Raw genomic sequence first — 27,392 nt, 5'->3', positions numbered from 1 at the left:
GGAATAATTTTTTCTTGATGGCACGAAGAACACAAGAGGAAATGGATGGACGAGTGTTCAGAGCATTTTGATGTTTTTAGAACACTGAAGGGCTCATGTTAAATGGTCTTAGTAAAGGTAGGCTAATCTGTAGAGAATTAAAAGAGTAGAGAAAGTCCAGCTTGATATTTGTGAAAATTGGAAAAATTTTTGGAATATGGGCTTTGGGGAAAAGTAGTAGATTTTAACTTGAGATAAGTAGAAGAATTGTTCAGAAGAAATGAGGGTCTCAGTCAGTGTGTAATGGAACAAAGTGATCTCGTTTTATGCTTTTCTCCAGAACTACTTGGCAACTGGAAAATAGGAGGAAATTGGATGATTTGGTTTATTTAAAACTAATGTTAAATGGGAGGATATTCTTAAACCATATATTGAAATGCTTAAAATAAATTTTGCGTTTATTTTGGGTGAGTGAAGTGGAAGGCTGAGAAAGTTTGACCAAGCATCCAAACTTATTTAACTTACACAAACATATATTGAGAAACTAAGAAAGAAAATATATAGTTTGACAAAAATATGCACCATAAATGGAAAAAGATATTGACCAACACATTTCTTATATTAAACATGAGGCTTTTAAGAAGGAATTTTCTTTCCTTGTAAAATTATAAAATTCTACAGAGTTAAACAACCAAATAAAAATTTACCCACAAATAAAGTCTGTTTTCAAACTGGGGACATTAGAATACAAACAAGGTGTCACCACAGGTGAAACTCTCCTTGCATCACGATGTTAGAGTAACTATAAAGTTGAATAGTAAATTAGAGCACTTGATCAGCCATACTCTATGTAAAAAAGTAGTATAAAGGATATATTATGACATAACGAAAATGTAACATTGACATTGTTACTAGCACCTTTAGTACATATGGAAATATACAGTAGGTGTAGAGATCCATGAGTTAAAGTAACTAGTAGTTTGTAACTTGTTTCTGTTACTTTTAAGTTAAATTGGGGAAAAAATATCTCTAAAATAAGATTTGGCTCCAAATCCAAATAATAAACTTTGACTAAAGTCAGCCTATTTTGATGAATCATGCAATTGACGCCTTCTTAGCATTTACATATGTGGGTTTTACTATGCTCATTTTCACTTGTTCATGTGTTGCGCTGTGACTATCCTGGTTACTTTTTCTTGCCTGCAGACTCTTCCCACCTCCGGTTCATCCTCCATACCGCTTTAGTGTTATAATTCTGAAAGATGAACTTTTGTCCTGTCACTACGGGTACTTTAAAATAACTCTTGGTACCCCCTCTCCCTCATCTAGAGCACAGAATTCAAATTTTCAGGTGGGATAGTCACAATCTGACATTATCTGTTCTCAACTGTCTCAAACAAACTTGTCAGCCCCATTCTCTCTCAAAGTATCCTCCATTCCACTCCCTCTCTGCTTGAGCCACACTGAGTTACTTCCCATTTGCATAATATATCATACTCATGGGTACACTGTTCTCTCTATGAAACACCCTTTTTCCTTCACATCATCTGGAAATCTCAGTCTTTAAAATCTACTCAGCCCAAATATTACCCTTTCTGAAACCTCCCCTGACGAAACAAAATGATTTGCCTTCTCTGTAACTCTGCACAGTCTTGCACGTGCCTCAATGAGAACACAGTTTACGTTGCAGTATGGTTATCTTTACAGAAGCCTGCCATTTCTTTTTGCCTAACTTTAACCAAACACCTATAATATGCCAGTCATTGTTCCAGGTCTGGAGAGCCAGACCAATACCTAGTCTTTGACCGTTGCCTCATGCCTCATAATTCTCTTACTAGAATTCAGACTTCTCAAGTTACTGAGCCTGTGCCCCAGAAAATGTGGACTACTTGCCATGAATGTTGATCCTCACCTTTTCACCTCTTCTACTCTACTCTTTCAACTTCCTCTCCCTGGAATGCCTTTCCTTTCTTCTCATTGAAATGCTATATTAAGTCTTAGGTACTAATTCAAATTCTACCTCCTACTTGGAACCGTAGTCTCAAATCTGATATGGGGTCTTCTTTGTTTGAATTCTAACATTTTTTTGTATTTCCTATATGTTACTTACTTAGTATGCTTAACATTCATGAGATTTGTGTTCTGTTTTCTTTTTGTTAAGTCTATAGTTTATATATGGATTTTTCCCAAAATGGTATACATAGCAAATAATCCATGGACATTTGTTTAATCCAATAGAACAGCTTAACTCATAGTAGGAAGGCCCTCACCCCCCTTTCCCAAAACATCACTTGTTCATACTGATTCACATAAGCCATCTGCTAATAGAAAAGTAGCAGGTGTGTTCTATTTGTGAAAAGGTACTGAGTATAATTTATTTCTTCTCTTTTTTTGAAAGATTTTTTTACATGAAAACTGAAGCAATGCTTTGACTTCCCAGACTTGAAATACGTAGCTGCTGATTGTTGTTGATTTCATCCTCAAGTGATTGTTTCTTGATGTAACTGTCTGATTTTATCACTTTATTTTCTCCAGTTTTTAAACCAAATCTTAATTTTTAAGCCTACTAGTGCTACTGTTTTTATGCCAATATCATCCTTTATTCATACACAGATGATTTTTTTTAGAAGACAACTTTGTTTTTCTTCAATAAAAATTCGTTTAGAAGAAAATTGGCACATGCATATGTTTTACTTTCAGTATTAAACTTGGCATTACCTCCTGGGGCTGGCATTCCCTACTATGCTTGCCTTGTCATCTGCCATTATGTGCTCTCATAGTACAGCCAACACCTGTGACCACACAAAAGACCATACACAGCAGCTGCAGGACTCAGATGTCCATGCTGAAATACATTTCTAAAGCTGAAATATTTGGATCTGTGACTGGTTCTCTTTTCTTTTATCCTTTCAGGAACTGTTGGGACTGTCCAGTGCTGTAGAGTGTTATGTGTTAACTGTCTGGGACCTGCTCACTCTACTATTTTCTTTGGTTGACTGTGATTCAAATTAAAGGGAGAGGTCCTCATCGGCAGCATAATGTTGTGGTTAAGGGCACAGATTTTTAATCCAAACTGCCTGCACTTGAAGCCTGGATCTGGCAGGCACTCCCTGTGTAATGTTGGATAAGTTTTTTTAACCTCTATGGGTCCCAGTTTTCTCATCTGAAAAACGGAAATAATACCACCTACCTCATTAGAATGCTACAAAGATTAAAATCATTTATATGTGTAAAACTTTTAAAACTATACTGCACATTGGAAATACTATATAAGTGTTTGCTATTATTATGAGATTATAAATTCTTGAAGAACCTCAAATATTACTTAAAGGCAACTTTTTCATAGTATCTATGATCAGTCTTTTTCCCTGCTCAGTTTTTTTATTTCTGTTTGCATTTTTGTGGCATATGATTCTTATTTCTCCAAAACATGCATAAGGGGTCATCAAAACATACTGGGCTAAACCTGGTAAATTGAGAACAAAACATTCTAGAGGTTTCCCCTCCTTTTTAGGCATCTTTTAATAACATAATAGACACTTCTTATATGGTAACTAATTGTTGTTAAATGCTAAAATAAAACATGTATTTTCCTTGTTCAAGTATAGACAACTTAGTAAATGACAAAAATTCAGATACTCCATGAATTCCATGCATATCCTAGGGACCAAGCATTGCTGATCATTCATTAGCGGGCCTCAGGAGCTCCTGACCACTTTCCCTGTAACTATTCAGTGATCGCACATGCTCCAGTCCTTTGCTGCTTTCATCATTATTGTTCCCCATTTTTTAATTCACTTATCAAATTTTATTTCACAAAGAGATATGAAACACCTCCTATGTGACAGTTTCAATTCTAGTTCCTGGAATACAGCAGCAAATAAACAAATCAAATGTCTTGTTGTAACAGAGCCTACCTTAAATAAGTGAAGTGTAATAGAATATAAGGAGATAAAATATGCTACAGGTAAGAATAAAGCAAGAAAGGACAGTAGGGAATATCAGGATGGAGAATGGTGGTGGTCAGAGAGGGCCACATTGAGAAGGTAACATTAAGCAGTCTTGGAGGGGAAGCAGTGAGGTCTTCTTACATGTGTGGCAAGAGTATTCCAGGCAGAGCAAAGAGCATGCACAAAGGCTGTGGGATAGGGTGTTCCTGGTTTGCCATCATAAGAACTTTGATTTTACACTGCATAAGCTAGGAAGCCAATGGACAGCTTCAAGCAGAAGGGTAATTTGATGGTCAGTGAGTAACTTGCTAACAACCCAGCTTAAAGATGATGGTGCCTCTACCTTTAGTTCACTTCTTAAGTGAATTAGTAGATGTGTAAGTTGTCAAACAAAACTAAGCCATATACACAGACCCAGTCAAGATTTTAGAAATAAGTCTAAACTCATTCTAAAGTTAAAAAGTAATGTTACTACATTGCAGTTATTCCAAATTTAATGTCCAAAGCTCATATCAATAACACAAAATGTAAGGTAGTAAAAAACAGAACAAAAATTATGACTTAAGTGAAAATCCATTACTTTATGCAGAGATTTACTTCAACTACCATGCATAGATAAATAGTAGAAAATTCTAAATGCTTGAGATGACTTTGGGGAATAGTTTTCTTCATAGTCATATCTCTTATATGAAAGCAAACAATTGATATTCAGCATAATCCCTAGTTTGATATTTCACACCAGTGACTTTGATCAGGCTTGCAATTCCATGGTAGCCTGAAAAATGGGAAATACCATTCTTTAAATAGAAAGGCTTGAGTTCTATTTATCCAGTAATTGAAAGCAATATTTAATCATTATTGTTAAAGATATGAAAACTAAGGCTTTGTTAGGTCTAGTGTAAATACCTACATTTATATTATGGATTTATAGTACTGTTTCCATGGCATCCATAGTCACCACCTTGCATAAATCCTGAAAACCTTTACATATGTTTATTGAGTTGCTTTTATGAATAGTTTTGAAAAGGTATTTTCATACTATGCAAATTTCATTTTATTAGTAATGAAACACAAACCTAATTATCTTTTTCACATAAGACAATTCTATTGAAGTAATCATTTTTTCAATGAAGGTTTTAAGTTAAGGGTTGGCAAGCTCCTCTATGTTAGGAGCTAGCCAGCTAGAAAATACTATAGGCTGTACTATAACTGTTGCAACTACTCAATACTGCTGTAGAAGTGGGAACGTAGCCATAAAAAAATGTAAATAAATGAGCATGGCTCTGTTCCAATAAAACTTTATTTACAAAAAATGCTGTTGGGCAGATTTGGTCCACAGGCTATGTAGTTTGCTGACTCCTGTTTTAAAGGTTTGGAATGAAAACCTTCAGACCCGGGAAGATTTGAAGTTTATTGATAAACTTGTCAGGCCGGGCGCGGTGGCTCAAGCCTGTAATCCCAGCACTTTGGGAGGCCGAGACGGGCGGATCACGAGGTCAGGAGATCGAGACCATCCTGGCTAACACGGTGAAACCCCGTCTCTACTAAAAAAATACAAAAATCTAGCCGGGTGAGGTGGCAGGCGCCTGTAGTCCCAGCTACTCGGGAGGCTGAGGCAGGAGAATGGCGTAAACCCGGGAGGCGGAGCTTGCAGTGAGCTGAGATCTGGCCACTGCACTCCAGCCCGGGCGACAGAGCGAGACTCCGTCTCAAAAAAAAAAAAAAAAAAAACTTGTCGTTGTGGGTGCCTGAAGGCACAGCCTCAGACTTGGTACTATCTATGGGCTTCAGCATCATCCATTCCACAGGTGTTTCAACTTAGCTGTTCATTTTCTCATCAGTGATTTCAATATACTGGCATCTGGGCTTCTTCAAACTCACTCACTCCGATTTGCTTAAAGTAGAAGACTCTTAAGTACTTTCACCCTTGCTATTGTTGTTGATGCAGTTCTACTGTTGTTACTGTGTAAAGTGTTACTCTATGTCTTTTTAATCTAAATATCTGTGTACAGAATTATAGTTTAGAATAGGAGTATTTCTCTATGTCAGATCAGAAAAACCCTGATTAATTCTGTTCCACTTTATACTTTATATTAATCTGTACTGAGTTCAGCTACTACATAATGGCTTTTGCTAAGTTGGGCTGCTGTTTGAATTCACTTTTTGATATTATACTGCATCAATGCTCCCTTCCCTCTAAGGGCAAATCTTAGACCCCGTATAGACATATGACTGAAGGCATCATTGGTCATACACTTCTGGTCACATGCTACTTGGCTATAGTAACATCTGCGCCGATGGGTAGTGCTGACCTCATGCTGACAACTACATGTCTCTAATTGGTCTCTTGGATCTAGTAAGGGTAAATCTACCTTGTTCCCATGTTTTTAGACAAGAAACAATAATTTCCAGTCTAGGTGTTGCTAAGAGGACTATTTTTTTTAAAAAGTAAAAAATTCCCTTTCTACTGCTTTTTTTTTTTCCTGTTTATTTTTATAAACTACTTTTCCTGGCTACAGTAATGTGAAGGTAACATAAACAATATGGAAGAACACAACTCACTCTCAAACTTGTCATTCTAGTTCAACAGCCATTTTGACCATTTAAAATCTGCTAACTCTTCAATGTATTATATATAGTTCCTACATAAATCCATACAGATTTCCAGGGTGGGAGTGGGGAGGGGGGGCTCTTTCTAATATAAATTTACTTTAGAAGGGTATTTTTAAGACTGAATAAGCATGTAGACTCTGTGGTTCCTTATACCATTTATTTCATATATAATTGAGTGAAAACAGAAATAATGTAATGTAGGTAATATAAACTTCACAACATGAAATGACTAAAATGATTCAAATAACAAACATTACAGGTCAAAATGCAAATAGGAATTAACATAATTCATCATGTTTATTATTAAATTGCAGAATACTGGCCAACATGGTGAAACCCTGTCTCTAACTCTAAAAACTACAAAAAAATTAGCTGGGTGTGGTAGCGGGCACCTGTAGTCCCAGCTACTAGGGAGAATGAGGCAGGAGGATGGCTTGAACCTGGGAGGTGGAGGTCGCAGTGAGCTGAGATTGTGCCACTGCATTCCAGCCTGGTGACAGAGTGAGACTCCGTCTCAAAAAACAAAACAAAACAAAATATTAAATTACAGAAAAAATAATCTCTTAGAATGCATCAGTGACAACATTTCAGTGTTACTTTCAGATTCTATATACTATTTCTGAATTGTCCTTTCAAGATTGTGTTTGGGTATCTTAAGATACTTACAAATAGAAGTGCTTTTTAAATGAGTCATAGTTCAAATCTTTTTAAAGTGAGAATTGATAGAAATCTTACATACCCGTTGCTAAAATTCATAAGAGCTAAATGGTTCCCAATGAAGTGACAGAGAATAATGTGTACTCACATCAAATACCCATGGCATGGAATCTTTTTTTGGCAGGGTATCATCTGGAAAGGACGCAAAAGGTCCAGAGAGGAATGTCTCTCACAAAATTCCTTCATCTGCCTTCCAAACGGCAGTGACAGACGGTTGTACAGATAGGAGTTAAGCTGTTTTTCTTTTGTAGAGGATGCTTATTTGTTATGATCTTAACCTGGCGTCTATCAAAACAGAATGAAACCCTTAAAATAAACCTTGGAAAAGGGTAAGGATGTAGTCTTTTTTATGCTTATGACTCCTGTCTTAAGATACTAAAATCTTTGCATTTGTTACCAGACGGTAGACATTATCATATGAAGGAAAAAAACAATAAAAATCTTTAGGGCTATCGTCATCAGTTCAATCGATCTTTTCTATTCTGCCATGAATAGCTGAGTCGATTTACATTACAGACTTTAAAAAAAATAGCTTAAATAAATACACAGTGGTACAGAGCCAACACAGAACCCTAATGAAATCTTAGTGAAACACTGTCATCACACTCACATGGCCAACTTCCATGTCCATACGCATCCCATGTGCCAAAGGTTTTAATCAAACCAGACTTCTTATCCTCTGCAAAACTCCAATGAACTTTTTCACTTCCTTGCTTTGGTTTGTGCCACTTGCGAGTGCTCTCTCCTCTCACTCCCATTTCTTCTAGAAAATTATATTTCTTAAGACCCTTATTTTCCTTCCTCAAACAGTATTAAACTCTCTTACACTTTGAACCTAATATTTACCCATGCTATATTTTTATTTTGTATCTCTTACTCAACTTAGTTTAGCACCACGTATAAACCAACCAAGCACTGAAACATGACTCCTCAATATGATTCAACAATCGCATCTCTGTCATTGATCTCTGAAACCTCTTTACACAATTTTGCTATTGTGTAATCTGTTAAGATGCAGTAAACAGTTGATCTATGTATTAGCCTGTTTTCATGCTGCTAATAAAGATGTACCCCAGACTGGGTAATTTGTAAAGGAAAGGGGTTTAATTGACTCACAGTTCCACATGGCTGGAGAGGCCTCACAATCATGGCTGAAAAGCAAGGGACGTCTTACAGGGCAGGAGGCCAGAGAGCATGGGCAGGGGAACTTCCCTTTATAAAACCATCAAGTCTTGCGAGACTTATTCACTTTCTAAGAACAGCACGGGGAAAACCCATCCCCATGATTCAAACCAGGTCCCTTCCATGACATGAGAGGCTTATTAAATTTCAAGGTGAGATTTGAGTGGGGACACAATCCAAACCATATCAATCTATGACACACAAAAAATGTTCAAAACAAACAAAAACATCAGTGGCAAGTAAATATTTCCAAAACAGATAACTACTATAAAGGATAGAGATTTGGCTAATGTTGTGCTGGGTTAGAAGGATATTGTAATCACTCATTAATTAGAGGCAAAACCATTGAGAAAACAATTGTCAGAAACGTTATTACCTGACTCCAAACAAAAATGTATCAATTTATAGTTTAACTATTAAGACTTCTCAGGCCTGGTGTGGTGGCTCACGCCTGTAATCCCAGTGCTTTGGGAGTCCGAGGCGGGCAGATCACTTGAGATCAGGAGTTTGAGACCAGCCTGGCCACATGGTGAAACCTCGATCCTACTAAAAATGCAAAAATTAGCCAGGCATGCTGGCGGGTGCCTGTAATCTCAGCTACTCCCGAGGCTGAGGCATGAGAATTGCCTAAACCCGCGAGGCAGAGGTTGCAGTGAGCCCAGATCACACAACTGCACTTCAGCTTGGGCAATAGAGTGAGACTGAGTCTCAAAAAAAAAAAAAAAAAAAAAAAAAAAATTAAGACTTCTCAAAAGATTATGAGCAAAAGATATCTTGGGGTTGTGTATGTGCTCACACATGGGTAGTAACACTATTTATCCATATAATTAGGAAATTGCTTCTAACACATTAGTGAATTTTTAATTAACACAAGTTAACCTTTTAAATAATCACACAATATTTAAAGAATGTAGCATTCTTTTATGGAAATCTGTACACATATTGAAAACTATTGCTGATGGGCAAAATCTGGCCCACCGGCTGTCTTTATATAAAATGTAAACTATGAATTGTTTTTACATTTCTTAATGTTTGGGGCAGCAGAGTGGGACAAAAGAAGAGTAGCATTTTTTCCACATAAATATTATTTGGATTTCAAATTTTAGTATTGATAAATAGAGTTTTATCAGAACACAGGCCTTTTCATTTATTTATGTGTTGTCAGTGGCTACTTTTCACTGCCACATTGGAGTTGAGTTGAGTTGGGCTGACAGAGGTAGTTGAGTCCTAGCTCTGTCACTGACGGCTATGTGAGTTTGGGTAAATTATTTAAACTCTCCAAGTGTTTAAACTCAAGAATAATACAGGATAATAATTATATTTTCCTTTAAAGTTTTTGGAAAATTAAATATGTTAACAGACATGATAAAGTACTTAGTGCATAATGGCAGTTGTGGCGCCAAAAAGATATGCCTAAAACATAAGGATGCAGGACAATTGAAAATAAAAAATGTCAAAAGATACACTTTTGACAAATAGGGCATGAGCCAAAAGAAAACTTCTATGTTAGTGGAAGAAAAAACGGACCTCAATACAAAAAGCATGACAAATGAGAGAGGCGTTCATTACCTAATCTAAAAATGGTTCAATTTACCTGGAAGATGCTAAAAATTCCAAAATATTTTGTATCAAAGTATATCTCATACTAAGTAAAAAATTATAGAATTAGAGTAAGAAATTGACAAATGTGACTAAGATGGGAGATTTCCTTGTACTTTTCTCAGTTAGGTCAAGCAGTCAGAAATTTAATAAAGATGCGGAATATTTGAACAAATGTAACCTCTGACATAGGTCTTGCACTGTATTTCAAACTTAATAGTGCATTATGATTATATAGAACCTTGCAGCTAAAAATCAGAAATAAATATTCTTCTAAAGCCCTATGAAATATTGTTAAAATTGAGCATGTACTCAAACGTGAAAAAAAACCCCAAAGGGTTTCAAAGGATTAATATCAGAGAACACGTTTTCTGGCCAGAATACATTGAGTGCTTCACAACAATGCATGCTACATACCTTAACAAACATGACAGAAAGAGAAGTGAAAAAAAGACATGAATAGGCCTTAGAATCATGAAAGAAATCAAAGCATTGGTTAAAAAGCTTTTACAGAGCTTATGCACAAATATTTTAAGGCATAGTCTACTGAACTTTTGAGAAGAAACTAATTTAAACATTATGTAAACGCATCCAGAAAACAGAAAAGTATGTCATATTCTGCATCATATTCTAGAAAGTCAATATAACCTTGCTACAAAATTGTCAAGTACATTGGGATAAATATAAATTATAGGTCACTAAGGAACAACATTCCAAGAAAAAATTATTAGCAGATAGTTCACTGTGGCAAGTGCATAGAAGTTGGATTTAAGGAGGGCAGTACTGGGGCCAAGGAGAAAAGTTGGTTGTTGTGGGAGAGTGAAGAATCCCAGAACAAGGACAGCAGTAGTTAGAATGCAGAGGAGGAAATGCATTTAGGATATTTTTGGGTGATACACGTTTGGCAGGATTAATGATTGGTTAGATATGATTGCATGAAGGGAAAACATGGAGTAAAGAAGGCTCCTGTATTTCTAGCATGTGTCACCCTCTAGGATAGAAAAAGAGCCAAAAGAAGCAAGGAAGCAGTGAACCAAAAGAAGCATTAATTCACTCTTGAAATAATGAGTTTTGAGATACAAATGGGATATTTAACAGTTACTATGTAAATGAGTCTGGCTCAGGGGAGAGGAATGAGTTCTAAATACAGATTTTGAAGTCATTGTTATATAAGTGGAATTGAGACCATATGATTTGTTCATTCATATTAAGTGTGACTGTATGGGGGCACCATCCTTGTTCAAGGAGCAAGACAGAGTCCCTATTGTGATAAATCTTAAAGAGCCTGACGATGAAGATATAATTAAACATATAGTTAGAATAAAGTGTTTGACAGAGATAATATAGATGCTATGGGAATGCACAGGAGGGGATTTAACTCACTTGAAGGTAAATGTGTGGAAGGAGACTTCCACTGGAAGTTATGCTCAGACCCAAATGGTGAATAAGAGTTACCCAAGAAAAAGTTTGAAGGAATGACATTTGCAAAGCTGTCAAGGCAAGAGAAAGAACTTAGTGTGCACAAATCTTTGGAAAAACCATTTTCTCTGGATCTTGGTATTTCAGGGGAAGTGGACTATGAAATGAGATGGAAGAAACAATCAGGAGACAGATTGTGGAGCATCTTTTAAATTTGGACTTTATATGAAGAGTAATGAGAACTCATGAAATCATTCTAATTAAGAATGTGACATATGTAGTTTGTATTGAAGAACTTTACAGAGTCAAAGTAGCCAAGGACAGAACCCAAGTAAATGTCAGCATTTTAGGGGCAATTAGAGCAAGGGATGTCTATGAAGGAAAAAGAAAATAAGCTATCACAAATTTACATTTTGGTTTGTTTTTTCATGAATTTAGCAGTAGTAATCAGAAATGTGCATGAAGGTTTAAATCTTATAATATAAAATATTAACCAGACACCTTGATTCATGATCAAGGATATTAAAATGATAAATATTTATTAGTTTAAGAATAGATTAATAACATATTAATGATGATGGTAATAAAAGAATAATAGTTATAACTTAATATAATAATGCCAGGAACTTATAAGGACTTTATATAAAACACATAGCGACCCAGTAGATTTGATTATTAATGCTATTTTTTCAGTCTAGAAAGCTGAGATCTCATGATGTTAGGGAAATTATCCAAGGTCAAACATATAATAAGCTGTAAAGCTGGTATTTGAATTCAGGCACTTAACATCGCAATATTATGACTGTCCTCTACTGACAACATCTGTGCTATAGAACTGAAAATTTCTATTTGATATGAAATAGAAAATTTCCATTTAACAATCAAAATATTGGCAGGTATGTCACAAGTCCAACTATAAGGAATTTATACATTGTATCTGAGAACTCTCTTCCACTGCAACAAATAGGAAGTTACTACTTTCCATAGTTCTGATACAATACCTGTTATAACATGATGAATAAATTATAAAGCATATCTGTTAAGTAAACCATACTTTTGACACAGATTTCATACTGTATTTCAACCTTAATTGTACATTATAATTTGTATACATTTGTTTCTTTTTTGTAGTAAACGGGAAAATTCATTGAGGCAATTTTTCTTGAGGCAAGGTGTTCCATCAGAGCTTTCAAAAGATATTTCCTCCATACCTTCAGATAAATGACATTTAAAAAATGTATTGTCAGGAAATCATAATTCATTTGCAAATGTATTGCTTTAAGGAAGTTGTGGGTCACTGAAAACATGGAACCAGTAAGAAAACCTACACAGCCTTATTTTCATATAAGAAAATTGCTGAACTATTATAACCACGTTTCATCAGTCTAAAGATTTTTAAGGCACATGTTCTCTTTCCTTAGTTCTCGAACATGGTTGACTAACTCAACTGAACATTTCTGCATATGCTCAGGGCTCTATAAAAGCAAAAAAAAAACTAAGCGATGGGGGTCTCCCTCTGTCACCCAGGCTGAAATGCAGTGGTCCAATCATAGCTCATTGCAGCCTTGAACTCCTGGGTTAAGAGATCCTCCCAGCTCAGCCTCCAGAGTATCTAGGACTACAGGTGCACACCACCATGTTCAGCTAGTTTTTATATTGTTTGTAGAGACAGAGTCTTGCTATGTTGTCCAGGTTAGTCCTAAACTGCTGGCCTTGAGTGATCCTCCCACTTTGTCCTCCTAAAGTATCAGAATTACATGTGAGAGCCACCAGACCCAGCCTAAAAATTTTTTATACAATTTTATTATTTCAAAAAATTCATTAATATAATCACTATGGGAAAAAATCAGAACTTTTGGACTCCTATACTCTTATTTTGTAATCTGTTTGTTGGAATTTTGAATTTCCATGGAGTAGGGCCTTTCCAGTGAGCAGGGCTTCCAGAGGTCTTATTCAGATCTGCTCTCACCTCATATTCAGTGCCTGAATACTAACAATGGGAAGGAATCAGGAAAGGAAGAACAGCACCCAGTTGATGTGTCAGTCAACAGTGTGTGTCCAGAACCTAGTAAGTGATGACAACGAAACTGACCCAGTATAAATATTCATGGAGGACTGCATATTTATGTCCCTGCCATCCCATTCAGGCCTCTTTAACACTTCGAATGAACTGCTGGCACCTGGAAACCCTCTGCAGGCTTCTGTATTTCATCTCTATGATTTCTCCATTCTGTCAACCTACTGTTTATTTTGCTGCTAGTTGCTCTGCTCTCTTCTTCATTTGACTACCCTTGTTTTAGTTTCATCTCAATATTATTTGCTCAGCACCCCTGTTCTGATTCATTCACCTTGTTAGATTTCAGTACTCCTTCAGGATGACTTCCAGCATCTGCCCTCAAATCCTTCGCTCTGTAACTAGGGACAGTGGGAGGTGAGGGGTAGGCACTCCCTTTGCCTCTTCTCACCAAGGAAAAGGAGCCGGACACATAACCCTCTTTATAAAGACAGCCATTTATGTGCCTTTATCCCATTCATTCACCCCTTAGTTCAATTCTCCACTTTCTTTTTTATTTTTTGTTTTTTATTTTTTATTATACTTTAACTTCTAGGGTACATGTGCATAACGTGCAGGTTTGTTACATATGTATACTTGTGCCATGTTGGTGTGCTGCACCCATCAACTCGTCAGCACCCATTAATTCGTCATTTATATCAGGTATAACTCCCAATGCAATCCCTCCCCCCTCCCCCCTCCCCATGATAGGCCCCCGTGTGTGATGTTCCCCTTCCCGAGTCCAAGTGATCTCATTGTTCAGTTCCCACCTATGAGTGAGAACATGCGGTGTTTGGTTTTCTGTTCTTGTGATAGTTTGCTAAGAATGATGGTTTCCAGCTGCATCCATGTCCCTACAAAGGACGCAAACTCATCCTTTTTTATGGCTGCATAGTATTCCATGGTGTATATGTGCCACATTTTCTTAATCCAGTCTGTCACAGATGGACATTTGGGTTGATTCCAAGTCTTTGCTATTGTGAATAGTGCCGCAGTAAACATCCGTGTGCATGTGTCTTTATAGCAGCATGATTTATAATCCTTTGGGTATATACCCAGTAGTGGGATGGCTGGGTCATATGGTACATCTAGTTCTAGATCCTTGAGGAATCGCCATACTGTTTTCCATAATGGTTGAACTAGTTTACAATCCCACCAACAGTGTAAAAGTGTTCCTATTTCTCCACATCCTCTCCAACACCTGTTGTTTCCTGACTTCTTAATGATTGCCATTCTAACTGGTGTGAGATGGTATCCCATTGTGGTTTTGATTTGCATTTCTCTGATGGCGAGTGATGATGAGCATTTTTTCATGTGTCTGTTGGCTGTGTGAATGTCTTCTTTTGAGAAATGTCTGTTCATATCCTTTCCCCACTTTTTGATGGGGTTGTTTGTTTTTTTCTTGTAAATTTGTTTGAGTTCTTTGTAGATTCTGAGTATTAGCCTTTTGTCAGATGAGTAGATTGCAAAAATTTTCTCCCATTCTGTAGGTTGCCTGTTCACTCTGATGGTAGTTTCTTTTGCTGTGCAGAAGCTCTTTAGTTTAATTAGATCTCATTTGTCAATTTTTGCTTTTGCTGCCATTGCTTTTGGTGTTTACCAATGAGTTTCTTCACAGAATTGGAAAAAACTGCTTTAAAGTTCATATGGAACCAAAAAAGAGCCCGCATTGCCAAGACAATCCTAAGTCAAAAGGACAAAGCTGGAGGCGTCACACTACCTGACTTCAAACTATACTACAAGGCTACAGTAACCAAAACAGCATGGTACTGGTACCAAAACAGAGATATAGACCAATGGAACAGAACAGAGTCCTCAGAAATAATACCACACATCTACAGCCATCTGATCTTTGACAAACCTGAGAGAAACAAGAAATGGGGAAAGGATTCCCTATTTAATAAATGGTGCTGGGAAAATTGGCTAGCCATAAGTAGAAAGCTAAAACTGGATCCTTTCCTTACTCCTTATACGAAGATTAATTCAAGATGGATTAGAGACTTAAATGTTAGACCTAATACCATAAAAACCCTAGAAGAAAACCTAGGTAGTACCATTCAGGACATAGGCATGGACAAGGCATTTCTCCACTTTCTAATCCTAAGTAGTAACAGCCCGTGGAATCTGGGTTAATGAAGGCAAGTCATAAGTGTTGCGGTGACTCCAAAGGAGATGCTCTGAAGAGAGTTGAACTCCCTTGCCTGATTCTGATTGTTATTTCTCCCTCAGTTACAAGTGAGAATCTCCATAGGAAGCTCAATTGTTATTTTTATACTTGTATCTCCTTTTGCTCTTCCACTGGCCTGGCTCCAGCAGGAAGGCAGAAATGTATGCTCCAAAGATGCTGTTAGCTGTTCTCCTTCTCCTGCTGGAATGGATGATCCTCATACTTGGTAATTGGAAACAGGTAAATACTGACTGTCAGTCTGGCTATAAATGTAATAAGAGTTTGTAAGCAAGTATATTTGGATGACGGATAAAAATTATTCTAAATCCTGATGAGACTTTTTTCCAGAGTCTTCATAAAAGATTTACAAAATGGAAACTCCTCTTCATCCCAGTGACGGTTTTAGACTTGAACTTTTGTTTTGTTTTGTTTTGTGTTTTTTTTGGGGCGGGGGGCATTTGTTAGGAAATACGTTTTTTCCCTGAGTTGTTAAAACCGGGTTTAGTACTGTCAAATATTAAAGATAAATCTCTTCTTGGGATCATATGAGCTTGGAACCTGACAGATTCTTACTTTTTCTAAAGTTATATGTAAACTAACTCTTTTGCTATTCTAGTTTTGCTTTTAACAAGAAAAAATGAACCATGGGAATTTTAAGAAGTAAAATCAATGGTAGATTTGTGTTGGTGAAATGTGGTAATTAGGAATCAGAGATGGGGAGAAATTAGGAAAAGAATGGTGCTTGTGATCTGCAGTCCAGACACCGAACATTTTTCTGTGGATGGCTCCCAATCCACTTGACAGGTATACAGTTACCCCTGACCTTCCCGATTCTACCTCTATCTGAAAGACATTTTTAAAAAGCAGTTGGTATCTGTAATTTTAATTCATTGTGAACTGATGTCATTATGCTGTATTCCTTGGAGATATCTGCTTTGTCATCCTCCTATATTACTTATGAATTAGGGTTTAAGAGTTTTGAGGCATCTTATTAGTCTCCAGAGAAACAGAAGCAATAGAATATATACAGATACATACAGAGAGATTTATTATAAGAAATTGGCTCATGCAGTTATGGAGACTGAGAAATCCAATAATCAGTAGGATCAGTAGAACCAGTGGTGAAGTTTTAGTCTAAGCCTGAAAGCCTAAGAACCAGAGGAGCCAATGACATAAGTCTTAGTCCCTAAGTCCTAAGGGCTGAAATTCAGAGGATGGATGGCATAGGTACCAGTCCGAGTCCAGAGGCCTGAGAACCAAGAGCACCAATGTCCAAGGGCAGAAGATGGAAGATCCAGCTCAAGCACAGAGGACAAATTTACCCTTCCACCGAATTTTTGTTCTATTTAGGCCTTCAATGGATTGGCTCATGCCCACCTTCACTAGTAAGAACTATCTGCTCTACTCAGTCTACCACTTCAAGTATTGAGCGCTGCTGGAGGCAACCTCACAGATACATTCAGAAATAATGTTTTGCTAGCTACCTAGGCATCCCTTAGCTCAGTCAAGTTGAAACATAACATTAACTATCGCAGCATCCATATCTGGTAAAAGAGAAGGACAGACGTTCCCAGTAAGCCTGAAATCATCTTGCCTAGCTACTCATTACGCTAGGTTCCTAAGGAAGGAGGAGAAAATGGGAAAGAATAAAAGAATATTTCTTATTGTAATGCAATAACAAAATGGAGGAGAAGAGTATTGGAGTCGAGAACCCAAAAGGAAAATAGGAGAGTTCCCTGGAGTGATTTATAGAGACTTATTTTGGAGGGAATAAAAGGTATGTCATTTAAAGGAGTTGCATGCCTCTTACTCGTCATTTGCTCCTTTTTCTGTTACCTGAATCTCAACTTTTTTTTTTTTTTTGCAAGAGGATTAAAGGCAGTTTAAAAATAAAAGACATACATATACTAAAAACCAAAAAGTAGAAATAAAATAATAAGATCTATCTCTCCTCCTGCATAAACATACTACTCTTTCCATCCCCTCATCACCTCTTGCATTGGCTTTAGCAAGCAATAGCAGCATATGCATATTATACCACCCAGGACATTGTTTCCCAGGTTTCTGAAAATATGTTATGCAATATGTAGAATATACTTTTGTAAAAAAAAAAAAAATGCTAACAAGAAACAAAACAGACCAAAGGGAACGAGCCAAAGGAAAATTTTCTGCTCTATGCTTTGCCAAATATATCTCTCCTAGGAACAATTTACATAATATTACAAAATTTATTGAGATATTGGATACAAGATATTTAGGAACCTCTAAAATAATACCACAAACTTCCATAGCAGTAATGTGAGCAAAACATTGAGCATTAAGCATTAAAGAGAGTCAGGATTATGTAAAATGAGGTCATTGTCAGCCATTGCAGAATCTGGACCTGAGATCAAAATTGCTGGCCCTCGTAACAGCTTTGAAAAATACCAGCAACGATCACTAGAAATTTAAAAAATGTTAGTATTCTGCTCATATCTCCCTCAATCGTAAATTCACCTTGTTACCTGGGGTGTTAGGAATGGCCATAAACCCATCATAAACATTTGAAAATCTGGACAATACACACAGGTAAAAAGTGTACTCCTTTATTTCAAATGAGAAAATAACCATTGCTTATATTAAACATATTTAAATTGATATCTTTTCCGCTCAAGGAATTGACATCATATTAATTTGGCTTGAAAAAAGGTAAAGGTTTTCTATTACCAGAAAAACTGATTTTTAAAACATTTTCTATATATTTTGTTTAATTAGGTCTAAATCAAAAATGTTATCTTTCAGCCTGCTCAACATTTTTTTTTTGTGATAAGAAAATTGCATTTAATTCAAGTAATACTATCCCAGTCAGTTTTTCATTTTGGCTGTTCTGTTAGCTATTTGATCTATTAAAATATGACACCATTAATAAAAAATGAATTACATCATTAGTTATTAAGGCCTTAAAATTGTTTGATACCTATTGTCAAGCACTTCACTAGATTAATTCATTAATTCAATTAATATCCATAGCAAGCCTCTCAGGGGTTACTATGCTAGACAAAACAAGGTGTAAATGTAAGAAAAAACAGTGATTACTAGAGAAACACAATTCTGGGGAAGAAAAGATAGGTAAACGTATACACAACACCATGTGAAAATTATTAGCAAAAGTGTTATGCGCTGAGTGCTCACTAAGTTCTTTTCTTCTGTAGTAAATTATGAGTCAATAAGAGATTTAAAAATTTCACTCATAGTGAAATGTATTATTTCATATGAGCTCATTGGTTAGATGTGTTATGTTGTCTGGTATGGTAGTCATGAGCCAAATGTGGCTATTTAAATTTAAATTTTTTTAAATTAAATAAAACTGAAAATTCAGTGTCTTAGTTGTATGTCACATTTTAAACCTGCAATAGCTTCAAGTGGTAGAGATAATCACACTTGATAACTCAGATTACAGAACAATTCCATCATCACAGAAAGTTCTCTTGGCCGGTATGAGTATGGTGGGACTAGTTTACTTATCAACTCAAAGATCTTATTAAAGTTTGTAGTTAAGCGATTTTTCTAATTGTTTTTCCCGAAAGAGGCAGTGATCTTTTTGGAAAGCAGTTGTGTTCCAAATTAAGATTTTAAAATATTAAGCTGTATGTCGAAAGCAAGTTTCTGGTTGTTAAATAGAGTGTTGTGTGCTATTTCCTAATGAAGTCATAGCACCGAACTTCATTCATTTTCATTACTGTCTTGCTCATCATTGAATTCTCAGTACCTACTAAAGTGTCCAATACAGACAAATTGAAAAATAAATATTTATTGAAGGTTGAATGAATAAATTAATAAATAAATGAACAAATGCTTTTTTTTTCTCCTTTGAGAGGTAGTCAAATGAAAAGAAGTAGGTTTTCCTGCTGATAAGATCAGGTATGCCATGTGCTATCTTTCTGTTGCTGTTCACCATTTCCAGGTAGGGAATAGAATATTTGAATTAAAAAATAGAAGGAAATATTAAAGATAATTTGAAAAGATCTTAAAGATAATGCAGTTAATGTTTTTTAAAAGCAGATACAGCCAAAAGTACAACATAGGCAAGTTCATACAGCTAATTAGTAGCAGATCACAGGACTTCTATCATAGCAAATAGAGGATCATTCCTTTAATTGCCATAATTCAACATAAAAACACTACTCCAAGGTATGATAGAGTCAGCTCTTGTATTTTGAGAGAGTGTTTTGGCACTGTTGGGATTAAGATATCAGAATGACTGTGCGGCCCAACAACATACCTTATTCCAAAATATGGATTCATGATACATCAGAAAATAGTGTTCCACTCAAGTTGGTAAAGAAATTCAGTCATTAAGCCAGTTATTTAAAACGGAAAAAAATGTTTAATCAGTTCATGATAACAGTACAGGAGGAAAGAAAAGTACTAAGATATACCAAAAAGTATCAAAATAAATAAGATAGTACTTTACTTATATCTTATCTCTTTACACTTGGATTTTGTATATTACTTTTAAGATATTTTGATTTTAATATTGATATGTATAATTATTTGAAGTCTTTTTTTCTCTTTATGATGTGAAAATGTGAATTACTCTGGGCTGACTATGTTTATCATGAGTTAATCATCTGTTCATACCTCAGTTAGTGAGAGTGATACATAATTATAAGCACAGTATCGAAGGGGAAATAAATAGAGTTTATGATCTTAAACTTATAAAATGAGCACGACAATTTCTAAGGGAGAAAAAATTTTCCTTCTGCTTTGAGAGTACTCAATTGAGATCAAGAATGTTGGGAAACATGATGTATCATGGCAAGGAAAACCATCTGAACATCAAGAAACAGTCATTTTCCTGACGTGTTATTTTTTGTTCAGGCAATTACTTCTTGAAATAAAGATGTCTGTTTTGAAGTTGAGTTGGGTAATTACTATAGGAAAAAATGCTAAGAACTAGTTATTCGTTCTGAGGCAACAATTGAAGAGAACTAAGAAATTCCAGAAGTTGTGTCAATTGGGTAGAAGCAGGACAGTTAAATTCTAGGATGACTGTATGCAAAAAGTAGGCTTTGGGCAGAAAGCCAGTAAGTAGGTTAAAGGCTTATAAGACAACACTATTAGAAGAAGTCATGGCTGTACCATGATGAGTTTAAGACTCTACAGGCCGAAAGTTAATGAGACAAAGAGTCTTTAAATAACCACATATATGCCTGCTTATAGTAGAGAGATGTCATGGTAGGAGGTAATGGGAATGACTCAAGGTTGGAGCATCTGACTTGCTATGCATGAGGAAGGACCTTGGAAAGTATAAATGGATAGAAAAGCGAAGTGCCAACTTAATCCCTGTTCTGTGTCCCCACCAATGCATGAATTATACCTATAACCCTCTCCTTGCCAGAGATGGATTTCTACAGGGAGATAAGGAAAAAGTGAGACACAGGTTCCACTGGTATTTCCATGAGAACAAGTTGTAAAATAAGCATCTTCTGCCCAAGGTGGAGAACTAGGATATGTCATAATGAACCACAGGTAGCAACATCTCATCTATACCCTGATATATATTTATTGACATTATGATTCAATTTTCAGTGTCCTGTTGCTCAAGGGTTTTTCCAACAGTTAGAAATGAACAGAGGGATATTTTTTTCTAATATGTAATTCATCCCCTAGGATGCTTTAGATTGTTAACCAATAACAAATAATAGTAGGCAATATAAGTAGATTCCCATATTTCCAAACGAGAATTAAAGTATGCTACAACCTTAGAGAAGATGTGATGATGACATTAAATTTGCTGAGCTTGTTTCTGTAAGGGAAATTTACCAAGAATACCAATAGAAATGATGTGCCAGAAACACTATTGGTATGACATCTTAAATGACACTGTTTGCATCTAATTAAAAATGTAAATTTTAGTAATGAAGATGAATTCTTTTAATGGGTTTTCATCTTTGAATGTAGGAGATTATACTTTGGATTCTGGAAGGTGGATTATGTCTTCAAAAGTTTGAAAAAAATATTTTGAAAAGATTTAAGGATATTTATTATCCTTACTCATTTCGTAGATAGAAAAAGCTATTTATTACTTTTACTCATTTCATACATAGAATTCCATTCAAGAATATGCTTAAAATGCTGCCTGTTACAACCTTTGTTTTAACTGCTTATCTTTTCATAACTCTTAAACCTCAAGGAAAAAAGGACTGAAGACAGAACCCACAGATGATCCCCTAATGCTTATTTTTAAATATAATATATTGATATGATTCTAGTCACTAAATAAAAAACATGAAAAACATAAAAATAAAAAACAAGAACTGCAAAACGTGCATGGGCACTCCTTAAGTTGTTCCTCCAGCTGAAAAATAAAGCTATATCAATCACTGAACAAAATGTATGGATTGTTAATAATGCAATATGTGAGTTATTTACCTTGTCTCTCCCACACACAGGTGACATGGGATCACTTATTAATCTTTCAAAACTGGTAAAGTGAAAGGTTGCCAGCAAGCAGAAGTCTTATTGCCAAACCTGTATCATCACTGTCATGGCCCTTCAATTACTCGCTTAGAGTTTTGTATTTCAAACTCAACATTATGGATCAATTATTTTAATATGTTCCAAAACATTAAGTCATTTGCCTTTGAAGTAAAGTAACATATTTATGTTATCACTGAACCTGAAATATCACAGAAAAAATTTTAAAAGTAGTTATTATGATATATGTATTTGGTCCTCCTCTGTTTCCTGACTTACCATTACTAAAATCCCTGGAATTTCTAGGGACAGAAGATTGTCTCTAGTATGCTAATAAGATAACTGGTGGTTGGGGGTTCTTAGATAACTCCAAGATGGGAGCTTGTTACCAAAAGACAAAGGCAGGATCAGAGTGTTGGGAATTTTAGTCCCATACACCAACCTCTGGAGAGAAAGAGGGACATGAAAGTTTAAGTTGGTCAATGGCCAATGATGTAATCAATTATGCCTACATAATGTAGCTTTCATAAAAACCCAAAGGACAGAGGTAGGAGGGCTTCCAGATAGCTGAACATGAGGCAATTCCTGGAGGGTGGCTCACCTGGGAAGGGCATGGGAGCCCCACACTCCTTTCCCCACACCTCTCTCCATCCATTTATTCTATTTGTCTGTTCATCTGTATCCTCTGTAATATCCTTTATATGAAGGAAGAAATGAAAGTTGAAGTGTTTTTCCTGAGCACTGAGATGCTCTTGCAAATCAAACCCAAGGAGAAGGGTCACGGGAACCCCAAGTTATAGCTGGTTGGCTTCCGAAGTGAAGTTCAGTCTTGTGGGGGACTGAGCCTTCAACCTGTAGGATCTGATGTCAAATAACTCCAGGTAGATAATGTCAGGATTGAATGGAAGTAGATATGTGCTCCGGAGGGTCACTTAGCGGGCGTATGGGAATAACCTCCACACATGTTGGTGACTAGAGGTCACAGAATTGTTTTTGTTGATTGTTGTGTGAGAGCAGGAAAAGCACTTTGGTTTGTTTTTCTTATTCACATAGTTATCTTAACTTCAATGAAGTTACAGAGCATGGCTTGCTAATGAGTAACCTTGTGAATCTGAAACTCGTTTAATTAGAAATTTTTCCCCAGAGTCAAGATAAAAATACACATCAACCATTTTCTGATTTTAGCAACGTTAGAGATCAAAACAATTTGCTAAAAAGCCAAAGTCATATAAGGCTATTTCACATTGAAAAGTAGAGTTTTGCTGATATAGATGAAGAAACTGGACTTACCCCTGTCTGTGTCATACAGGAAGACAAAACAGTTCCATTCGTAGTGATCCAGTAGACTCAAGAGTGCTCCTCGTAATGAAGGTCTTAGTTGCAGCACGAACTGGCTCTCCCCCTCAGTAGGGAAACTTGGTGTGATGAGGGAGATATGTAAGGCGCTGCAGAATGAGGTCAAGGTATGTACTGACCTCTTATCATAGAGTCCAAAAATGGCAAACACTCCTCTAGAATACTGGGAACAGACTGAAACAAGAGGAAGAAAACACCACAAACTATTAGCACACTCAAATTGTTGACTTTAAAGTCTACATTCTAGAAAATTAAAAAAAATAAAAATTACTGAATCATTGGATCTGTCAGGAATATAAGATAAAGAGTAAAAGTGAAGTGTAGAATTAATTGCACAATCAATGAATTCTTGAGCTTGTACTCAAAGCCTTACATTGAGTGAAGCTGATCCGAATTAAAATTCTGCATTAAGAAGACAATTGGATTAAAGGGAAATTTGACTAAAATAAAAAAAAAAAGGCCTCCCATAATAATGTGACAAATCCTATGCTAGAGAACTTTAGGTGTGACAAATCCAAAATTATTTTCTGCATTTTTTTCTTACATGCAAACATATAATAATATACATTTGAAATTTTTGAGTATTAATTGAAGGAACATTTATTTATAATACCTTTTGCCCTTCTGCGTAAACTATAAGTACATATTTTCTATTCTTGAATTGGATTATAGTTTTCACTCTGCCTAAATTGTTACTTTTTGTTTGCTTGCTGTGGCAATTTCATTTTAATCACAGTCTTAGAGTCTCCTCGAATCATGTTTGAAAACAGACGTTAGGCTGCTAGAAAGTCATTCTTGGCATATCTGAGAGGCTTAGTGAATTGGGGCCAGCTGCACACGTTCTAGGCAGACCAAAAAGTAAAGATAAACCAATTCCAAAACCCAACAGAAGCAAGCCAAATAAAGTAAGAGGACCCCAGGGAAACAGGTATACAGCCTCATCTTGCTTTTCTTAGTCCATGCTCCCAGTTGCTACAAAAACTGTGAGGCAACATCTAAATAGAAAAAGATTCTTCTCAAAATTCTTTTCCAATCATATTTTTATTACTCTTTTAACAGAACTGATTTCTGGTCCAAATTGGTGTGACTTTTTCCAATTTATATTTTAAGGGACAGAAATCTGCAAAGGAGATAGCATAAAGAAAGTATATTTGAATTCCAAATTCTTATAGTTTATCATGTATGGCTAACAGTCCTATTTCTTCTTGGCTTATGTAGCTAGCTTAAGAAGTGTTTAGGTCTATACAATTTTCATGTTTTCTGATTTTAGTTACTAATCTTACTTGCATTAGCTGTGAATACATAATATGGCAAGAATTAAATGAGATTATGTAAAAGTGCTATGCTATGAGAACATAGGATGTGATTAATAAGTGGCAGATTTTAACATAGATTTTCTATATGCACTTGTGTAGTTGAATAGTTTTACTTTTTAATAAGAGAATAAAAGGTTTAGTAAATGAAATACTACAGTTGATTCAAAACCAAGAAAGGAGGTATTCAGATTCTAAACAGAAATACCATTTATTTTGGTAGATATTATATTAAGGTTTATAAAGAAATTCTATCAAAGAAGAACCATCAACTAATTCTATGCTCACCAAGGAACTAGAATTTGATCCTCTGAGAAGACTGACCAACATGGCAGGCTTGTTCTGACAATGTGACTGGCTATAATTTTCTTGCAAGATATAAGGAAGATTCTAATTTAACTTTCAGGCATCTTAAGTTTAACTTAATGCAATGCTTATAACTTAAGTGATTTAATAAATCAAGTTGCTGCATTAGACCCTAATCTGTAAATGTTCCACCAAGGCTTTGGATGCAAGTATGTGAGTGGTCCACATTTAACACCAGTAGAACCTGGAATTACTCGGCTCCTTCATGTTTTCCTATTTTTTTGTTCTACTGGTTTTCTTGCAAACTGAGGGCCAACTCTCAAGCTTTACATGATAAATAATATGGTTCGATTAATTTTTATTTTACTCTACTGAAAAAAGTGGATTGAAGAGCTGTAGAATTCAAATCTGAGATCCTGGCTTTTAGTTTGGTGCTGAAACTATACACAAATTTTAATACTTGTTCTAGAAAATATAAACAAATAAGATTTAGAAGTCATGTACTTTAACTTATGCATATAATGAATATTTACATAATCTTTTAAAGTATGCCACTTGAAAACCATACGATTTTCAAGCTTTGGCTTCTAAATCGTGTTTTTCTAGGAACCCCATAAATTCCCTCGAAGTACTCATGTAGCTTTGTATGAAGACTTTTGCTGAGAAAGCATTGGGTGGGCAATGCTGGACTCCTTTTCTTGGTATCCCTCCCTTCCACCCTTACAAAAATCCAAGAGCACTTCTGCTTTCGTCTATTTTAAATGTTGAACACCTGACTGTATAAAATTTTATGTCCAAAGTGTACCACACTGCTAAAGTTCAAAAGCAACAATTGTGCTATACATAAAATCCATCTACTCTTTATTCCTATTATATTGTTTTCATTGTAATCATTATGACTTTTCACTATTCTGGTACTCACTATACTATTTAATATTTTAATTTATTATGCTGGACCTCAACAAACAATATTTTCTGATATTTTATTGTCTTCTATCTGCATTCATTCATTTGCATCATCATACATATCTATTTATTCTCCTTTTCATAGTTGTCTGTCATTCTTCCTCTATTCATATATACTTACTTTGAAACTATAGTCTCAGGCTGATAAATTTGTTTCTGATGTATTCTGTCACTTGAATTTTACATTCCCTTTGCAAATTTATAGCTGTAGTCTTATTCTTTTAGACATTTATTTTTTCCTATTTTATCTAGATCATAGGCTTGGTAAGTGAGCGTTATTGGGTTTTGTGTGTATGAGGATAGATTGTCAGTCAAATATTCAATGTTATTATGTTAGTATGCTAACTTGGATAGTATTTTATTTGGCCCAATGATTCAAATTTTAAAATATAGCTCTTTCCATATATACTATTATAATCTAGCTTTGAAAACACTCTTGAATCAAAATTTTGCTTGGCTGAATCTTATGACATCTATTTGTTGCCTAGCATACAAATAATTATTCAAACAATAAAACTTCTTAGATTATATAAATAAGCTCAAATGTAAATTAATGAAAGTAAACTAAGCTGAATTGAATGTGTTCAGAATACATAAAATGGAAAAATGTAAATTTTTATGTTTTCATAAAATGGCAAAATAAATGAGAATTAATGCTTAGCCACTAAATACATGCAATGATATTAGGTTGATCTATATTTTAAGATATAAACACTAATCAGAATAAGGCTTACAATGAAATAAGTTATAATTTTAAGTGCACATTCTGTGTTCTGTTTCACTAACAAGATCACTTGGATTATGTATTATATAAATGAAGACATACAATAAACACATGATACTACTCCATTTTTTGCCTGTGTCAACTAAATATGTCTTCTCATCAGTTTCATTCCCACTTTCATTCCAGATGCCACCTTCCAGATGCCAAGCTAAGTCAAATGATTATATAATTTGTTATGATTTGTAGTTCTATATCACATACAAATCAAAAGACATGGCCTTAGCTCAGTGTTTCTCAAGTTATGGGACATAATCCAAGAGATGTGCTGAATTGTACTGACCATTGCAGCATGGTGAGGAAGAGCACAGTTCTTTCTTCCATCTATGGCCCTTCTCTTTCTCCTGTATCTTCAGTTTTCCACCTCTTAAGAAGTTCCTCTAACTGCTTTTAAACAAGCTCAAGTCTTTTCTTTTATAAAGCAAAGAACTTTCATGACCTCATGCTTCCTATCTCTCTACTCTTTCACAGCCATATAGTTGAAGGAGTCTTCTGCTCACACTCTTTTCAACTCATCTGGCTTCCACATTTT

The 27,392-nt window shown here is 35.5% G+C and overlaps 1 protein-coding gene across 6 annotated transcripts in view; it reads right to left on the bottom strand.

The window, feature by feature from the left end:
- The window catches only part of GRIA4 (glutamate ionotropic receptor AMPA type subunit 4), a 384,842-nt gene that overhangs the window by 207,495 nt on the left and 149,955 nt on the right, over positions 1-27,392 (bottom strand). For all 6 annotated transcript variants that reach the window (XM_033205053.1, XM_033205052.1, XM_033205056.1 and 3 more), the window contains exon 4: positions 23,429-23,668. In XM_033205053.1, coding sequence (XP_033060944.1) covers positions 23,429-23,668 — 240 coding nt within the window. The remainder of the gene's footprint in view (positions 1-23,428; positions 23,669-27,392) is intronic.

Source organism: Trachypithecus francoisi, unplaced genomic scaffold (assembly GCF_009764315.1).
Source record: "Trachypithecus francoisi isolate TF-2019V2 unplaced genomic scaffold, Tfra_2.0 Lachesis_group8, whole genome shotgun sequence".
Taxonomy (NCBI): domain Eukaryota; kingdom Metazoa; phylum Chordata; class Mammalia; order Primates; family Cercopithecidae; genus Trachypithecus; species Trachypithecus francoisi.
The sequence above is the reverse complement of the archived record's forward strand: the minus strand, read 5'-3'. Positions and strand labels throughout refer to the sequence as shown.